A 16,650-nucleotide genomic window follows, 5' to 3' on the forward strand; every position below is an offset into this window, starting at 1 on the left:
TTTTTTTTTTGTTATTGTATTTTAAAATTCAAAACTTATTTATATATTATATAATTTCATTTTAATTCGGCCAAAAAAAAATTTTCTATTCGATTTAATTTCAATTAAAATTTTATTAATAAATTAAATAAATATAATTTTTATTTATAAATTCAGTAAAGAAAACAAAGTAATTGCGTCGCTAATTCCCGATGTATTAACGAGGAAAATTAACGACGAAATATCGAGGAACAATTAACGAGGATTTTACGTGGATTTAGTTACGATTCTATTACGACGAATTGTTTTCGTGTTCCTTACGTTGTTATTACGACGAATTTATTTAGAGGTTTTTGCGGGTCTTTTACGACGAATCATTTACGAGTTTCTTACGAGGAAACACAACGACCGCGTTACGTGGAAACCCCACGTGGTCTTTACGACGAAAACTTAATTCTTCTTTACGAGGAAAATATATCCTCGCTAATTAACGAGGAAATGGCGACGAATCTTCTCTTACGACAATCATATAACGACGAAACGCCTTTCATCGCCATTTCCTCGTAAGCCGTCTTTTCCGAGGAAATAACGACGATTTTGGCCGTCGTTAAATTTGTGTTTTCTTGTAGTGATATTATAACAATTCCCATATACCATTAAAAAGAGCTTCAAATACACTATTACAAATGTAGAATGTGATTAGAAATTTTAAAACAACACTAAAGAAAATTTTAATAGGGGTTAACACATAGATTTTGTGAAAATTTCAAAAAATAAGAAAATATTGTTTTAATGCATAGTTGCATCATGCACTTACATATGATATGATGTTCAAAGAGGTCTGGAGCCTTTGTTGTCTCCGTTGTTCAAGAAAATAGTGATTTTATAGTGGTCTTTCCATCGATTTAGGGAGCATTAAGAAGTCTTACTAAATTAATTGATAAAAAATTATAACAATTCCCATATACCTTGAAAAAAGCTTAAAATACATTAATACAAATGTAGAATGTGGTTAGAAATTTTAAAACAACACTAAAAATTATAGGCTTCAGTATATAAAATATTTACCAAAAACTCAGTATTTTCGTAGGGGTTAACACATGGATTTTGAAAAAATTTAAAAAAATACGATAATATTTTTTTAATGCATAGTTGCATCCTGCACTAACATATAATGATGTTTAAAGAGGTTTGGAGTCTTTGTTGTCTCCGCTTTTCGAAAAAATAGTGATTTTATAGTGGTTATTCAATTGATTTATGGAGTATTATGAAATTTTACTAAATTAATTGATAAAAAATTATAACTATTCCCTTATACCATAAGAAAGAGCTTAAAATATAATAATACAAATTTAGAATGTGGTTATAAATTTTAAAACAACACTAAAGATTATAGGCTTCAGTATATAAAGTATTTACCAAAAACTCAATATTTTCGTTGGGGTTAACACATAGATTTTGAGAAAATTTCAAAAAATAAGACAATATTGTTTTAATGCATTTTTGCATCCAACACTAACATATGATGATGTTTAAGGAGGTTTGGGGCCTTTGTTGTCTCCGTTTTTCAAGAAAATAGTGATTTTATAGTGTTTATTCCATCGATTTAGAGAGTATTATGAAGTTTTACTAAATTAATTGATAAAAAAATTATAATGATTCCCTTATACCATAAAAAGGAGCTTAAAATACATTAGTACAAATTTTGAATGTGGTTATAAACTTTAAAACAACATTAAATATTATAGGCTTCAGTATACAAAGTATTTACCAAAAACTCAATATTTTCGTAGGGATTAAACACATAGATTTTGAGAAAATTTCAAAAAATACGACAATATTGTTTTAATGTATTTTTTCATCCTGCACGAACATATGATGATGTTCAAAGAGGTTTGAAGCCTTTGTTGTCTCCGTTTTCAAGAAAATAGTGATTTTATAGTGGTTATTCCATCGATTTAGAGAATATTATGAAGTTTTACTAAATTAATTGTTAAACAAATTATATCGATTCCCTTATTCCTAAAAAAAAGCTTAAAATACATTAATACAAATGTAGAATGTGGTTATAAATTTTAAAACAACACTAAAGATTATAGGATTCAGTATATATTGTATTTACCAAAAACTCAATATTTTCGTAGGGGTTAAGTTAACACATGGATTTTGAGAAAATTTCAAAAAATACGATAATATTGTTTTAATGTATTTTTTCATCCTGCACGAACATATGATGATGTTCAAAGAGGTTTGAAGCCTTTGTTGTCTCCGTTTTTCATGAAAATAGTGATTTTATAGTGGTTATTCCATCGATTTAGGGAGTATTATAAAGTTTTAAATTAATTGATAAAAATGTTATAACAATTCCCATATACCATGAAAAAGAGCTTAAAATACATTAATACAAATGTAGAATGTGATTATAAATTTTGAAACAACATTAAATATTATAGGCTTCAATATATAAAACATTTACCAAAAACTCAATATTTTCGTAGGGAACACATAGACTTTGATAAAATTTCAAAAAATACAAAAATATTGTTTTAATGCGTAGTTGCATCATGCACTAACATATGATGATGTTCAAAGAGGTTTAGAGCCTTTATTGTCTCTGTTTTTCAAGAAGATAGTGATTTTATAGAATCAGGGATTATAAAATCTGTGGTTACGGCTTTACCAAATCATGAGATGTCTGTTTATCGAATACCAAAAGCCACAGTGAAGAAGCTCACGAGTGCCGTAGCTCAGTTTTGGTGGAGCCCAGGAAGAAGTACAAAAGGCATGCATTGGAAGTCATGGGATAAATTATGTGTTCATAAAGATGATGGTGGTTTAGGGTTTAAGGATCTTACGGATTTTAATACGGCGATGCTTGGAAAGAAATTATGGCGACTGATCGAGAAACCAAACACTATTTTTTCTCGAGTTTTCAAAGGACGGTACTACAGGAATGCTTCACCCGTGGAACCGATCCGTTCATACTCCCCGTCATATTGCTGGAGGAGTATTATATCTGCTAGATCTTGGGTTTGTAAAGGACTAATTAAACGGGTGGGAACGGGGTCATCTATCTCTGTGTGGAACGACCCTTGGATCCCATCCACTCGTCCGAGACCAGCAAACAAAAATCTTCTTCACAGTTACCCATATATTACAGTGGATTCTCTTATTCATTCGGAATCCCGTACATGGAATTTATCGGCTATTAGGACTTTGGTGGACCCTGAGGATGTTCAAATCATTGCAAGTATTCCTTTGAGTAGAAATCAGATGGAAGATAGGAATGGATGGCATTTCACTAACAACGGAAAATATACAGTACATTCTGGGTATCAAGTGGAACGAGTCTATCCAGATAAGGAAAAACCACCGGAATTTTATGGACCAACGGTGGATATACTTAAAGCCTATTGCTGGAAAGTGAAGTGTCCCCCGAAGATAAAGCATTTCTTATGGAAATTACTCTCAGGATGTATAGCGGTTATGAAAAATATAAAAGCAAGAGGAATACAAGGAGATATATGTTGTACACGATGCGGAGATCAGGAGGAATCAATTAACCATATGTTCTTTGAATTTCCTCCAGCACGATAAGTGTGGGCGCTATCTAAGATACCATCGAACCCAAATATCTTTCCTATGAGCTCCATTTTCGCCAATATGGATCATCTCTTTTGGAGAGTTAATCCAAAAATGGATGACCATCAGTTCACATGGATATTATGGTATATATGGAAAGGTCGGAACAACAAAGGATTTAGCAGTATTGATATTGATCCGAGGAAAACCCTCAAAATAGCAGAATTGGAATCAACACTTTGGGCTGAAGAACATGTATTAAGAAATCAGCGGGTGGTACAGGAAGTACAGAGCAACCCCATTCAAGCAAACTCAGGAAGATGGTGTTTTATAGATGGCTCGTGGAAAGATAAGGATCTTTTTTCAGGGCAAGGCTGGTTTAGTACTTTACCGGGTTTTGATGGTCTGTTAGGGGCAAGAAATGTACGGGCATGTCTATCACCTCTGCATTCGGAGGTGGAGGCATTGATATGGGCAATGGAATGTATGAGGAATTTAAGACAGTTTCAGGTTACGTTTGCAACAGATTGTTCTCACTTGGTGAAGATGGTTTCGGAACCGGAAGAATGGCCAGCATTTGGAACCTATATGGAAGACATCAAGCTTTTAAGAAGAAGCTTTCTCAACTCGGAAATCGTTCATGTACCCAGGACGGCGAACCTAATGGCGGATAGCTTAGCACGCAGTGCCCGGCAACAATCGTCTTTCGTTGTACACATGGATGCAGAGTTACCAATTTGGTTTACAGAGTCTACATGAGTCTGTGATTGTTTACTGTAAAAAAAAGTGATTTTATAGTGGTTATTCCATCGATTTAGGGAATATTATGAAGTTTTACTAAATTAGTTGATAAAAAAATTATAATGATTCCCTTATACAATAAACAAGAGCTTAAAATACATTAATACAAATGTAGATTGTGGTGAGAAATTTTAAAACAACACTAAAGATTATAGGCTTCAGTATATAAAACATTTACCAAAAACTCAATATTTTCGTAGGGGGTTAACACATAGATTTTGATAAAATTTTAAAAAATACGACAATATTGTTTTAATGGATAGTTGCATCCTGCACTAACATATGATGATGTTCAAAGAGGTTTGGAGCCTTTGTTGTCTCTGTATTTCAAGAAAATAGTGATTTTATAGTGGTTATTCCATCGATTTAGTGAGTATTATGAAGTTTTACTAAATTATTTGATAAACAAATTATAATGGTTCCCTTATACCATAAAAAGAGCTTAAAATACATTAATACAAATGTAGAATGTGATTAGAAAATTTTAAAACAACACTATAAATTATAGGCTTCAGTATATAAAGTATTTACCAAAAACTCAATATTTTCGTAGGGGTTAACACATGGATTTTGAGAAAATTAAAAAAAAAAATACTACAATATTGTTTTAATGCATAGTTGCATCCTGACATATGATGATGTTCAAAGAGGTTTGGAGCCTTTGTTGTCTCCGTTTTTCAAGAAAATAGTGATTTTATAGTGGCTATTCCATCGATTTAGGGAGTATTATGAAGTTTTACTAAATTAATTGATAAACAAATTATAATGATTCCCATATACCATGAAAAAAACTTAAAATACATTAATACAAATGTAGAACGTGATTAGAAATTTTAAAACAACACTAAAGATTATAGGGGTTAACACATAGATTTTGAGAAAATTTCAAAAAATACAACAATATTGTTTCAATGCATAGTTGCATCCTGCACTTACATATGATGATGTTCAAAGAGGTTTGGAGCCTTTGTTGTCTCCGTTTTTCAAGAAAATAGTGATTTTATAGCGGTCATTCCATCGATTTAGGAAGTATTATGAAGTCTTACTAAATTAATTGATAAAAAATTATAACAATTCTCATATACCATGAAAAAGGCTTAATATATTATAGTATGCTTCATGATTTAATGGTATCACGAAAATACACTTTTACGAATCATGGTTTATTTTTTATACTTGACTGAAATGCATATACATTTAGAAATTATTTGTAATCGGTTAGTCTTTAGTCTAATATCATAAAAGAAAATTTGGATTATATGTTGATATTTACTAATATATTAGCCATATTTATATGAGCAATAAGTATAGCAGAGATTATCAGGGAGACCGATTATCAGGAGATTGTATACGACCAGCTGAGAAATAGAAACGGTTGGACTTTTGATCTCCGATGCACTGAGATAAGTATTTTATTTAGTAATTAAAGTATGATTAGTTAAAATCAAATAACATAATATCTAGTAAAAGAGATTATTACTAGAAAAGTATTTTTTTTATAATAAGATACTTACGTTAATATTTATATATATATATATATATATATATATATATACATTTGAAATAATTTGATTATTAAATTTTATTACCATTATATATGAGAGTTTTAAGTTGACTTGATCTCAAAAGATTCATAAGATTTTGGAAAATAATCCAAAGAAAGGTATAATCACCAACAGTGATATCTAAAGCTTATTGTGTATTTTGCATTTAGAGATTACAAGACCTGAAGTCTTGTTAATAAATCTCAACTCTGCTGAGAGTTAAAAAGTGATGCATAGATATTGAAAAACACATTTTCAATTCAAGTAATGTTATCCAGTAGACACATCTACTCTTGAGAAAAGAGATTAAAGAAGTCTATAACTATATTTTGTCTCCTTGAGACTGAGAAAAGCAATGAGCTATTGATGTAAGATGATAAATCACGTCTAGTTGATTATGAATCATTCTCCTGAAGAGAATATGATATTTTATATTGAGAAAGAAAATCTATACAAATAGTATTTTTCAAGAAAATGAACATAAAAGTGGTTGTAGACGTGGATGTGGATATAAAAAATTGTCAAGATCTAAAGAGTTTCTTTTTAGAACTCACACTCTCACATGAAGTTGAGAAAATAAAGATGGTAATAAAGGAAAATCAAAGAGTTTTTTTTTAAACTCATACTCTCACTTGAAGTTGAGAAAATAGAGATGGTAATAAAAAGAAATGATATGATTTAACCATCTAAAGATGAAAGAAAATTATTGTGAGTACAATGTCTTGTAGTATCAAGATTATTGGAAGCTCTAGAAGAGCAGATACATGTATGCCTATGGGAACAGAACTTATACTTTCCCAAGTCTCAAAGATCAAAAGGATCTAAGATATAATGAATGATCTTCTATATGCTGCTTGCTTATAAGACAATATAAGAATATGGTTTTCACCAATCAAAAGATTTGGAGTCTATTTATACAAGGAGATGTTGTGGGCTTGATCACCCACTGGTGGACTGATCATCCACCATATGGTTATAATTAATGCATCGACAAGAAGGTCGCATGTATCATAGATCTGCAGCCTAATGTTTGCGAGACTAATTGGTAATACTGGTGAATTCACAAGCCTTTGATGATTAGTTTATGCATGTGAGGATACATGATGAACAAATTGTATCTAATGTTTATACGTAAGATGCAGCAGCATTGATTCGCATAATTTCAAAGAGTAATTAACAACTCTCCCCATCAAATTGGTTTTGGGTCAGAAACCAAAGATCCCCATCTAGAAAATTTGGATAAGTTGTAGTTGCTCCACCACATCAATAAAAAATGGGACCTCAAAGGAAGTTATGAATATGTTGGATATAATCTCCACTGATGATAAAATCTAGAAGATTTTACAAGATTTATTTAAAGACTCAAAGTTAGTCTATCCAACATTAGGGAAAGAAAATAATCAGCTGGAGAATTAACGTGTTGAAATGAATTATCATTGATCCTCGAACTAAAGAGCGCGAATAGAAGTCCAAAATGAATGTATAGAGATAATTCTATTACAAAGATTAACATATGAGTTGCCAGACTCGTTAACTGACCCTAAGAAAGTGATCAAGTCACAAGTAGTAGCTGTAAATGCTCCAGTTAATATAGATGTCCCAAAAGGACAATTTCAAACTGCTAATGAGTCTAAAGATCACCTGAAGCGTGATAGACCTATCGGTTCCAAATATAATAATCCTCGAAAAAAGAGCATGAATGAGAATGGCAGAATCGAGGAATGAAATATTAAGAATCTCAAGAAGAGATAGAAAACATGACATAAAAGAAATTCAGGTACCTGAGAATAAAGAAATCTCAAATAGATATGTCATGTCTTGAGCAATATGAAACCGATATCAAATCGACGTCTTTAAATATTTATGCATGCAATGTAGCAGTTGATGAGAATGAGGATCATAAACCATCTATTGAAAAGTGTACACAATATGATAAATGACCGAAAATGAAAAGAATCAATAGATGCAGATCTCTTGGAAAGAGAGAGTATTTGGACAAGTAGTCCATACACATGAAGGTGTAAAACCAGTGTGGATCTTATGTGAAAGAATCAATGAAATGATGGAAAAAAAATTCTGAGGTGCAAAAGAGTAGTTGCACAAAATTTCTCACAAAGACCTGAAATTATTATAAGAAACACATCATTACGTGGTGGAAGCATCAACTTTCAAGTTTCTATAGCCTGACAAGAATTGAAAGCCACTGGAAAATGACAATGATGTCAATGATTCAAAATAATATAAACTGCAAGAAGCAGTAAACTCCTAAGAATTTGGATTGCTAAAAGCAGTAAATACTAGTTCTCGAGAACATTACCGCGAGAGTATTTTGAATATATAAAGAAAATAATTATTACTCATGAAGTATCATGAAATTGGAAAATTTACAGATCTCTTTCATGATTGAAAGATGTGATTTTGTATGATAAGATGAATGGTCATACTATTAAATTTTATAAGAAGAGGGAGAATAACTTGTATGTACAATATACATGTTTAGAAGATTGTCTATAAAAAGTAAATTTGGACATGGATTACAAATAGACCAATATATGATCTTGTGTGGAAGTAATGTTATGGGCAAGAGTCCAATGGTCTAAGAGATTATCTCACAATCAAACAAGTTTATTCTCTAAGAATATGCTTATAGCAATTCCTAAAAGGATTATATATATGATGAGAATACATCTCCCTAATATGATGCTTCCAGGGGGAGAAATATGATGATGTTTCGTAGTTGTACTCTTTTTCCTTATCATGGTTTTTGTCCCATTGGGTTTTCATGTTAAGGTTTTAACAAAGCAACAAAGAACACTTAATGATAGATACCAAAAGAGGAACGTTATCACTTAAGTGATAAAGATATCAATCTTCTAATGTATTTTTGAGACTGAGAAGAGAATGATCAAAGATCAGTCATACTTTAAAAGGAATCAAGGTATGAACACATTCCATTCGCGGGACAGAAACGAAGGTCAAATGTTTGCGAATCAAAAAAGACCTTCTAGATGGAATTAAAATATGGACTTGGCGTCCAGAGAAAGATCTTTGAGTCTACTTTCATCTCCAATTTGAATCAAGTCATTCCAGATGATATAACTTGAGATATGACTGTTTTTGTGAGACATGTACAAGTTGTCTCAGAATACCCAATTTCGACCGATATCCCAAATATTGCTAGATATTTCCATCTTCCAAGATCTAGAAGTGTGCCTGAAGTTATACATGGATGTTAGCTTCGATTTCCAAGTGTTTCGAAGTCATTTGGTCCTACGGTCATCAAGATATTCAAGTTTCAGTGAGGAGTGTCAAATCTGCCGACGAGGTCCAAGTGCTACAAGTTCGTTCAAGTGACAATTCAGACGACCTATTCACTAAGTCACTTCTGACCTCTACATTCAAAAAGCTTACGCATTAGATTGTGATGCGTCGACTGAAAGACCTTCATTGAGGTACAAATCAGGGGGAGTAATACGTGTTGTACTATTTTTCCTTAACCATGGTTTTATCCCTTTGGGTTTTACTGGTAAAGTTTTAGCGAGGCAACATCCAAAGCGTATTACGAGTTCTTAATGGTTATAACATTCAAAGGAGATTGTTATGAACCGTTTAAGTGAATGCCTTAACCAAAGACGGTTTAGACTTTTCCTTTTCTCGTGGTTTTCCTTTTCCTTTTTTTTTTTTTCCTTGTATGATTAAAATTTCCTTTTCCTTATTGGTTTAGGATTTGTAATTTTTTCATTTATCTATTCCTATATATAAATGGCACATTATGTTATGAATAAGAACAACTAATTCCCTCTTTTTCTCTTTATTTACAACAGTGTGTTTATTCATCTTTTATTAAGGGGTATTTTTTTGTTTACATTGACTAATCATTACATATGACACGTCAAGCCCTAGTATTATTCAAAACAAAACACTCTCTACCTTTTCAGCATCTATCTATGACAATGTATATATCAGTATTTGCATTTTGTGTGTGTGGCTATGAATCTTAGTATATTCGGCAACAGGAAAAAAATCATATGCTTTGCTTGAAGTTGAAGTAAAACGAAGGCGCCTCAGTGTTCATCAACTGGTCAAGGTCCCAATATTCTTCCATTCTCACACCCTCAGGTACGTTTCCAGCCCCATTAGTGTTCATGTCGTCATCTAAGTGGTTGGTAATATCTGCCTTGTACCGGTCACCTTCACATTCCAAAGGTGGAAAGTAGAGTTCCCCTTGTACTCCTGTGTTTACTCCGCAGAAACTATCTATATAAGGGGTAAAATCGTCATTATACGGGTGGCTGAGCAGCTGTGGCGCTGGGAATGGATTGTTGTTGGTTGGCATGTTGGTCAAAGAGGGGTTGACGAATCCTTGTTCTTGAAAGGACATGAAGCTTCCTATAATGTCTTTAAACTCCAAAGAAGTGGTGGAATTAGAAGACGAGTCACTTGCGTTGGGTGAACTGGATGAGTTGTTGACGAGGTTGGATGTATCGGACATTTTCTTTAGTCTTTTCTTTATTGTTGAGTTCCAAAAATTCTTGATCTCGTTGTCAGTCCGACCAGGCAACCGTGCTGCAATCTGAGACCACCTATTAAATCGATGAATAAGAAGAAAGAGAGTAGACTAATTCAATAAGACGTTGTATGTAAAATTTATAGAAGTGCATTGTTTGCATGGGAATTAGAAACAAAGTACGTGAAAGGAAATTACTGCAACTACTAGGAAGTTTACACAATAACTATAGTTTTAGACATTTTACTTTGCGTTCAAATAAATTGTCGTTAAATGATTTCACATAAGTTTCGACAAAAATATGTAATTTAATTTTATTAAATTAACTAACAGATACTAAATATAAGTATACAATTACTAGAAAATGTATAATTTTTATTTCACGAAGTCATGTCCAACGTGAAGTATAAACAAAAAAATGTATGTTTCTGTAGGAAGAAAATGAAAGTTGAAGTAAAACCCTAAAGAAGAGAAGAAAATGTGATAAAGACACAAAAGTCGGTTTCACGAAAACAACTTTTTTTTCTAAGAACTAAGGGCATGATTAACCCCGGTCTCTTAGTCGGAGTTCTTAACTTATAATTTGATATTTTTTTTGTTTTTTTTTTAACTTTTCAGCTAAAAAATTGACTCTTAGACCATGATTAATCCGAGGTTCTTAGGATGGAGTTCTTAGCGTATTTAAGAACCGGTTCTTAGCTTTTTTGGTTAAAAGTTAAGAAATAGTTTCTTAACTTCCGCTAAGAACCCCACTCTAAGAACCCCGGGTTAATCATGGTCTTATATCTCTTATTTAAGAGACGGTTCTTAACTTTTTTTAGTTAAAATCTAAGAAAAGCTAAGAACTGTCTCTTATCCGAAGCTAAAAACCCCAGTTAAAAGACCGGGGCTAATGATGGTGAAGCACTCTCTTTAAGTCTTAACACTCACGATTAACGAACTCTGCCCACTCACATAAGGACATAATTACACGTGAATGTACTCATTCCTAGTTTGGTTTTTGCGTCAACTTTCTAATGCTACTATAATTATAATTGGATCAATTTTCTTCTCAAACAATCAATCATCTCTTTGAATTTTAACAGTTATCGTCCCAGTGAAAATTCGAACCAAACTCTATTTTCAACATGAAAATCGATCATACCTTTTTACTATTTGTATATCATGTATCGTATATAGTCACAATAGAGCAATACACACGGACTGTTTATGTTAACTCGCTATATGTATATAGATTAGGTCACTTCTTATATGTTTAACCGGTAGAAAAAACACACACACATGCTACTTGATCTAATTTCAACAATTTGATCGTTTTAATTAAGGTGGACTTTTGTTCTTGCTCAGTTGGCTTGGCTTTCTCTATATATGCGTTTTTACAATTTACCCATAAACCAAAAGTTACCAAGACAATTTTAAGCAATATTTACCAGAAACATGCTAGTTGGTATAAGAAAACTTATCCATTATAGTTACCTTTTTAATTGATAACATGTAAAACAACCAAAATGATTGCAAAAATATATACCTGTTGCCGAGAATGGAATGAAAACGAATGATGAGTTCCTCTTCCTGAGGAGAGAAAGCGCCACGCTTGAGGTCAGGACGAAGATAGTTGATCCAACGAAGACGGCAGCTTTTGCCACATCGTTGAAGGCCTGCGTTTTTGGCTACATCGCTCCAACATCCTTGCCCATTGGTTATCATATATTGCATCAGCTTTGAGTCTTCCTCTGGAGACCAAAGCCCCTTCTTCATCTTCTTTACTTGATGAGTGACTACATTTGCTACCTCTGGTTTTCTCATCATTTTTTTGTTGAGTTAATTGTTTCTCTTAATCTTTCTCAAGGCTCGATCGATTTGTTGATGTGAACCAGTGAAGTTTGTTTTTATAACAGAGAGAGAGAGAGAAAAGAGAGAAGACTTGATGAAGGGAGAATGATGATGATGAGGAAAGGGATGGTTGTATGGTTTGCTTACAATTCTAGGAAGACAAACCAATTTTTCAATTTTCATCTTCTCCCTTTTTAATATATATATTCCTTATTTTAAGCATTATTATATATATACTATAATATAATATACGGTATGTTGCATTGTTATAAAACATACAAAAACATATTTACATTTCTAGTCGACCAATATTGTTTGTGTGGTGCATAAAATACACCAACAACATGTGTATATAACTAAGTTAACCAAGTGAAGAAACGTTAGTTGGTCTGTCATGACGAAAACGGTTCTGAGAGCGACCCGAAATGCAAACATCAAAGCCAAAGGGAGAAGTGCTCTTCACTTGTTCAACTTTTTTTCTTTTTGAATATATAAACCATATGCATTTGTTTCTTCATTCACAAGGTATATATTACAGACATGTCTAATTCATTAACCTTAAGTGTGTATATATAAGACTATATAACATTAATTTATATATTCATGAACATGTCTATTTTCTATTCAATGATATCTTCATTTTCAAGGTAAGCAAATGTTGAGTTATTTCATTAATATTTACGTATAATAAGCAGTTTTTCGATTGTATATATAAATAAGTTGACGAGTGTCATAACCCTTTTTGTTTGTTTTATATTAAGCTTAGCAGCCGAGCAAGAAGTTTTGCTTCGGCTTCACACAACCACCTCTCGCGCACCAACACGTACACTTGAAGAAATCAAATTATTGTTATGGAGAAAATATTATACTCCTTTATCCATATATTTTATCTTTTTATTGGAAAGAAACGTGGGGCACGATTTTTAACTTCTCGATTTACACTAAAATCCGAAAATAAACATAACTTTTTATACAATCATAAAAAAAATCCACAGATAAAGTACAAAAGAAGTTGGAATATTGAATCTTGAAGATATTGCTAATGGAAAAGGACTAAAGATCTTAGGTTTTTGGGAGAGATAGTAGTTTGTGTAAATCTTTCTTATCGACTCCATCTTTGAAGACATTAATCTATAGACTATACATCTAAACATGATAAATTGATGTGTTTTTAGCTAGAAAATGTATATTCCTTTGTAGTATGGGGAATGTGAGTTTTTGGTGATACAATTAACCCTTAAACAATCATTGTTTTTAATAAAATATTGATTTTTTCTTCGACTCTAAATTAAAATTTGGATGACAGAATTACAATGTATATCACAACTTAGAATATAATTTGTGGTAGAAAAATTAACAGTATTAGTTATAACTTTGAAAATATAGTTTAGCTATTTAGCAACCAAACTTTAAATATACCACTCTAAAATCTATTAATTTTATCTCTATGCAGATGTCTGCTAAGACTAACCCTAAACAGAAGGGTCAGTGTATAATTAACTCTAGACACACAAAAATAATCGCTTAAATATATATATATATATATATCAATAAAGTAGTGCGAGGTTAATCACTGTACAAAATGTAGGTTCGTGTGTATTACACTCTTTTGAGACTATAACGGAAACCTCAAGTTTATTTATTTGAAACATTAATCATGCATATGTCATTTTCCTCAATGAAGACAAAGTGGTTACTAACTAAGAAAGCAATTATCACCCATGAGAACTGAACCCCAAATAAAAGAAATTAACAAACACTACCATTGAATCAAAGCATTAGCTTAAACTTGAATCTTACTTTACAGGGTGATGTATCTTAATTTATACTTTTATATTTGTATTATATGTTCTTTTAATAAATAACAAAAAAAATTACTACTTCCTCCGTTTCATATTAAGTGTCGTTTTAGAAAAAAAAAATTTGTTACAAAATAAGTGTCGTTTTCGATTTTCAATGCAAAATTTATTAATTTTATGCAAAATTTATTTTTCTATTAGTTGAAATATAATTAGGTGTATAGGTAATAGTGCTTTTTATAAAAAATGTACAAAATTAATTGTTTCCTTAATCCGTATGTTGAAACCTAAAACGACACTTATAATGAAACGGATGGAATATAAAGTATCTGCGGGACAATCATTTTGGGGACAAAATCTAATTGGTTGATCATTATGCATTTGCATACATATAAGGGCTTATTTGTGGTGAACTTTTTGTTACACTTGTCGTGATTAGGTTGTCTTTGAAGAAACACAAAACATCGGACTTCACTTATCTGCGCCAATTGTAATCTACTAATCTTTAACCTAACCCACCCAGTTCCGTTAGGAACGTTTTTAGCTAATAGCTATAATAGATAGTTCTCAAACTAACCCCTGCCGTCACGTTATACCATGATTACCCCGAAACCCACTAATGCTTTCTTAAATTTTTTTATTTTTTTTTGTCTCATTTAAAAAAAAAAAAACGCACTAATCGAGAACTGCTACGTGTCGGTGGGATCCGCAAATAGTACAAAAAAACTCACCACCATTTTTAAGTTGTTTGTGGGACCCAGAGGTTAAGAAACCCATTACTATCCCCGATATTCATGTCCTTAGAGCATCAACATCGCGGTTTCTAGGATGAAGATTCTAAGAAAAGTAACGATGATGGCCCCACCAAAAATATAAAATCGGTCACAGAAGTAGCCAAAGAAAGATCGAAGTTTTGCTGTTTCTGGTACTGTTTGCAGATCCCATTGACACGTGACGACCCGCGGTTGGATACCTTTTAAAAAAAAAAAAATTTAAATCAGAAAAACAAAAAAAAAAAAAGAAAATAAGAAATCCAAAAAAACGGTTTAGAGATAATAATGGCCTTATAGTCACCTAGAAAAATCAGTTCAACCCAGACGAAACTTTTGGTTGTTAACAGCTAATACCTAATAACTAATAAGTAACAATTATGAAGCTGTTATTATTGTTTTATTGGACCTCTTACTGTATTTGCTTTGACTTGACGATGTGTTAGAGCACCGGCATCAATCAACCCCCGGTTGGGGTTCATAATTTGAATTTTTTTTATTTTTTTTTTATTTTTTTTTTGGTTTTTTCAAAAAAAAAAAAATAAATAAATAAATAAATTGACCAATAGCGGACCGCCATGTGGCGTAGGGTCCGCTGAACAGTGACGCTCGGGTTCATATGGAAAGAGCGTAGCGAGACAGGAACATTAGTGTAGCATATTATAATATTTTTTTTTCTGGGGAAGCGTGTGAACTACACCCACGAACCTCGAATGCTAGTGTTCTTATATTCTTTTTATAACTTCTAAAATAATTAAAGTAAAATTTGTCTTCTGCTCACCCCATCCGCAGCTTACAGGTAAACCGCTTCGACCACAACGTATACAGACAGTCGACACGATGGGAACAGTCACTGAGTACTAATAATACTAGGGGTTGTGACCCCGCGCTTGATGGTTAATATTTCTAGGTATGCGTTGTATCTTGTACTTGAATCATGGCAGTTTGCATGTAGAAGGTAGTTAATATTAGCCAGCTTCCTCTTTCGTTTCTACTTCTCTCCCCTTTTCTTAAAATTGGTCATAATCATATTAAACATTTGAAAATGCAAATCTTTATATCAAGTAATGACTGACTCATAAAGCTGACCTATCTTTGTTTAGTTTTTGAACGATGTTTAGCTTTTTTTCTAGACTGTTCTCATGTCTTCATCGTCACCCAAAGGCTCACAATGTTTTCTGGCTCATCTTTTTCACGGTGCTCCTCGAAGAACGCATTGTCGGTGCCTTGTATTTAATCCGAGTTGGAACGCTGCTGCTGATCCGTCTTTGTCAATGGGTTCTTCTTCGGAGAAGTTGTCTAACAGAGAGGACAGTCTATTAAATTTTGAGAAGGTGGCATTGTTAAATGAATCCATCCGCACAAAATTTAAGCGACCTAACTTTCTCTCACCACTTTAACCTTTTCTCTTACGATAATTGTGTGATGGATGGTGTCTGAGAGTTCAGGTCACCATCTTCGTTCTTCTTTCAAGTGTTCTCCTCCTTATTCTCTCAGTTAACTTCCTCTGCATGACTGCATCCATTCCCAAAATACTAAAACAATAAAGGTTTCAAATAATTTTTTTATAGGACAACAAACAAATACTTTACCTTGTCAATTTTAAACTTTGCTACTGTTAAAAAAAAAACTTTGCTACTATTAAAAAAAGCTTTGGATGATTTAGCAAGGGAAGAATGATCCTGACCTGAAAAAGGAGGTGAAGAATCACCAAAAAAAAATACCGAGAAGCCACTTCATAAAAATCATAAATCGAGAAAAATCAATTCGGCTTTTACACATACAGCAGAAAGATTTCAGGTAACCCAACCATTTAATCAAGAATTCGGAAGGAG

At 32.4% G+C, this 16,650-nt stretch overlaps 1 protein-coding gene across 1 annotated transcript; it reads right to left on the reverse strand.

Moving 5' to 3' along the window:
- Window positions 1–9,739: 9,739 nt before the first annotated feature.
- LOC106325448 (transcription factor MYB46-like) lies at window positions 9,740–12,268 on the reverse strand. Its single transcript, XM_013763494.1, has 2 exons — window positions 11,942–12,268; window positions 9,740–10,489 (listed from the first exon to the last, which is right to left on the reverse strand). Exons 1-2 carry the CDS (start codon window positions 12,220–12,222, stop codon window positions 9,931–9,933), a joined length of 840 nt encoding a protein of 279 aa, XP_013618948.1. The 5' UTR covers window positions 12,223–12,268; the 3' UTR covers window positions 9,740–9,930.
- Window positions 12,269–16,650: the final 4,382 nt, after the last annotated feature.

This window comes from Brassica oleracea, chromosome C2 (genome assembly GCF_000695525.1).
Source record: "Brassica oleracea var. oleracea cultivar TO1000 chromosome C2, BOL, whole genome shotgun sequence".
NCBI lineage: Eukaryota > Viridiplantae > Streptophyta > Magnoliopsida > Brassicales > Brassicaceae > Brassica > Brassica oleracea.

Excerpts from the sequence above, each read along its gene's own strand:
- LOC106325448 (XM_013763494.1), bottom strand. The coding sequence starts at position 12,222 with ATGATGAGAAAACCAGAGGTAGCAAATGTAGTCACTCATCAAGTAAAG. Across the intron at positions 10,490-11,941 it reads CATTCCATTCTCGGCAACAG|GTGGTCTCAGATTGCAGCAC; the intron begins GTATATATTTTT and ends TCGATTTAATAG.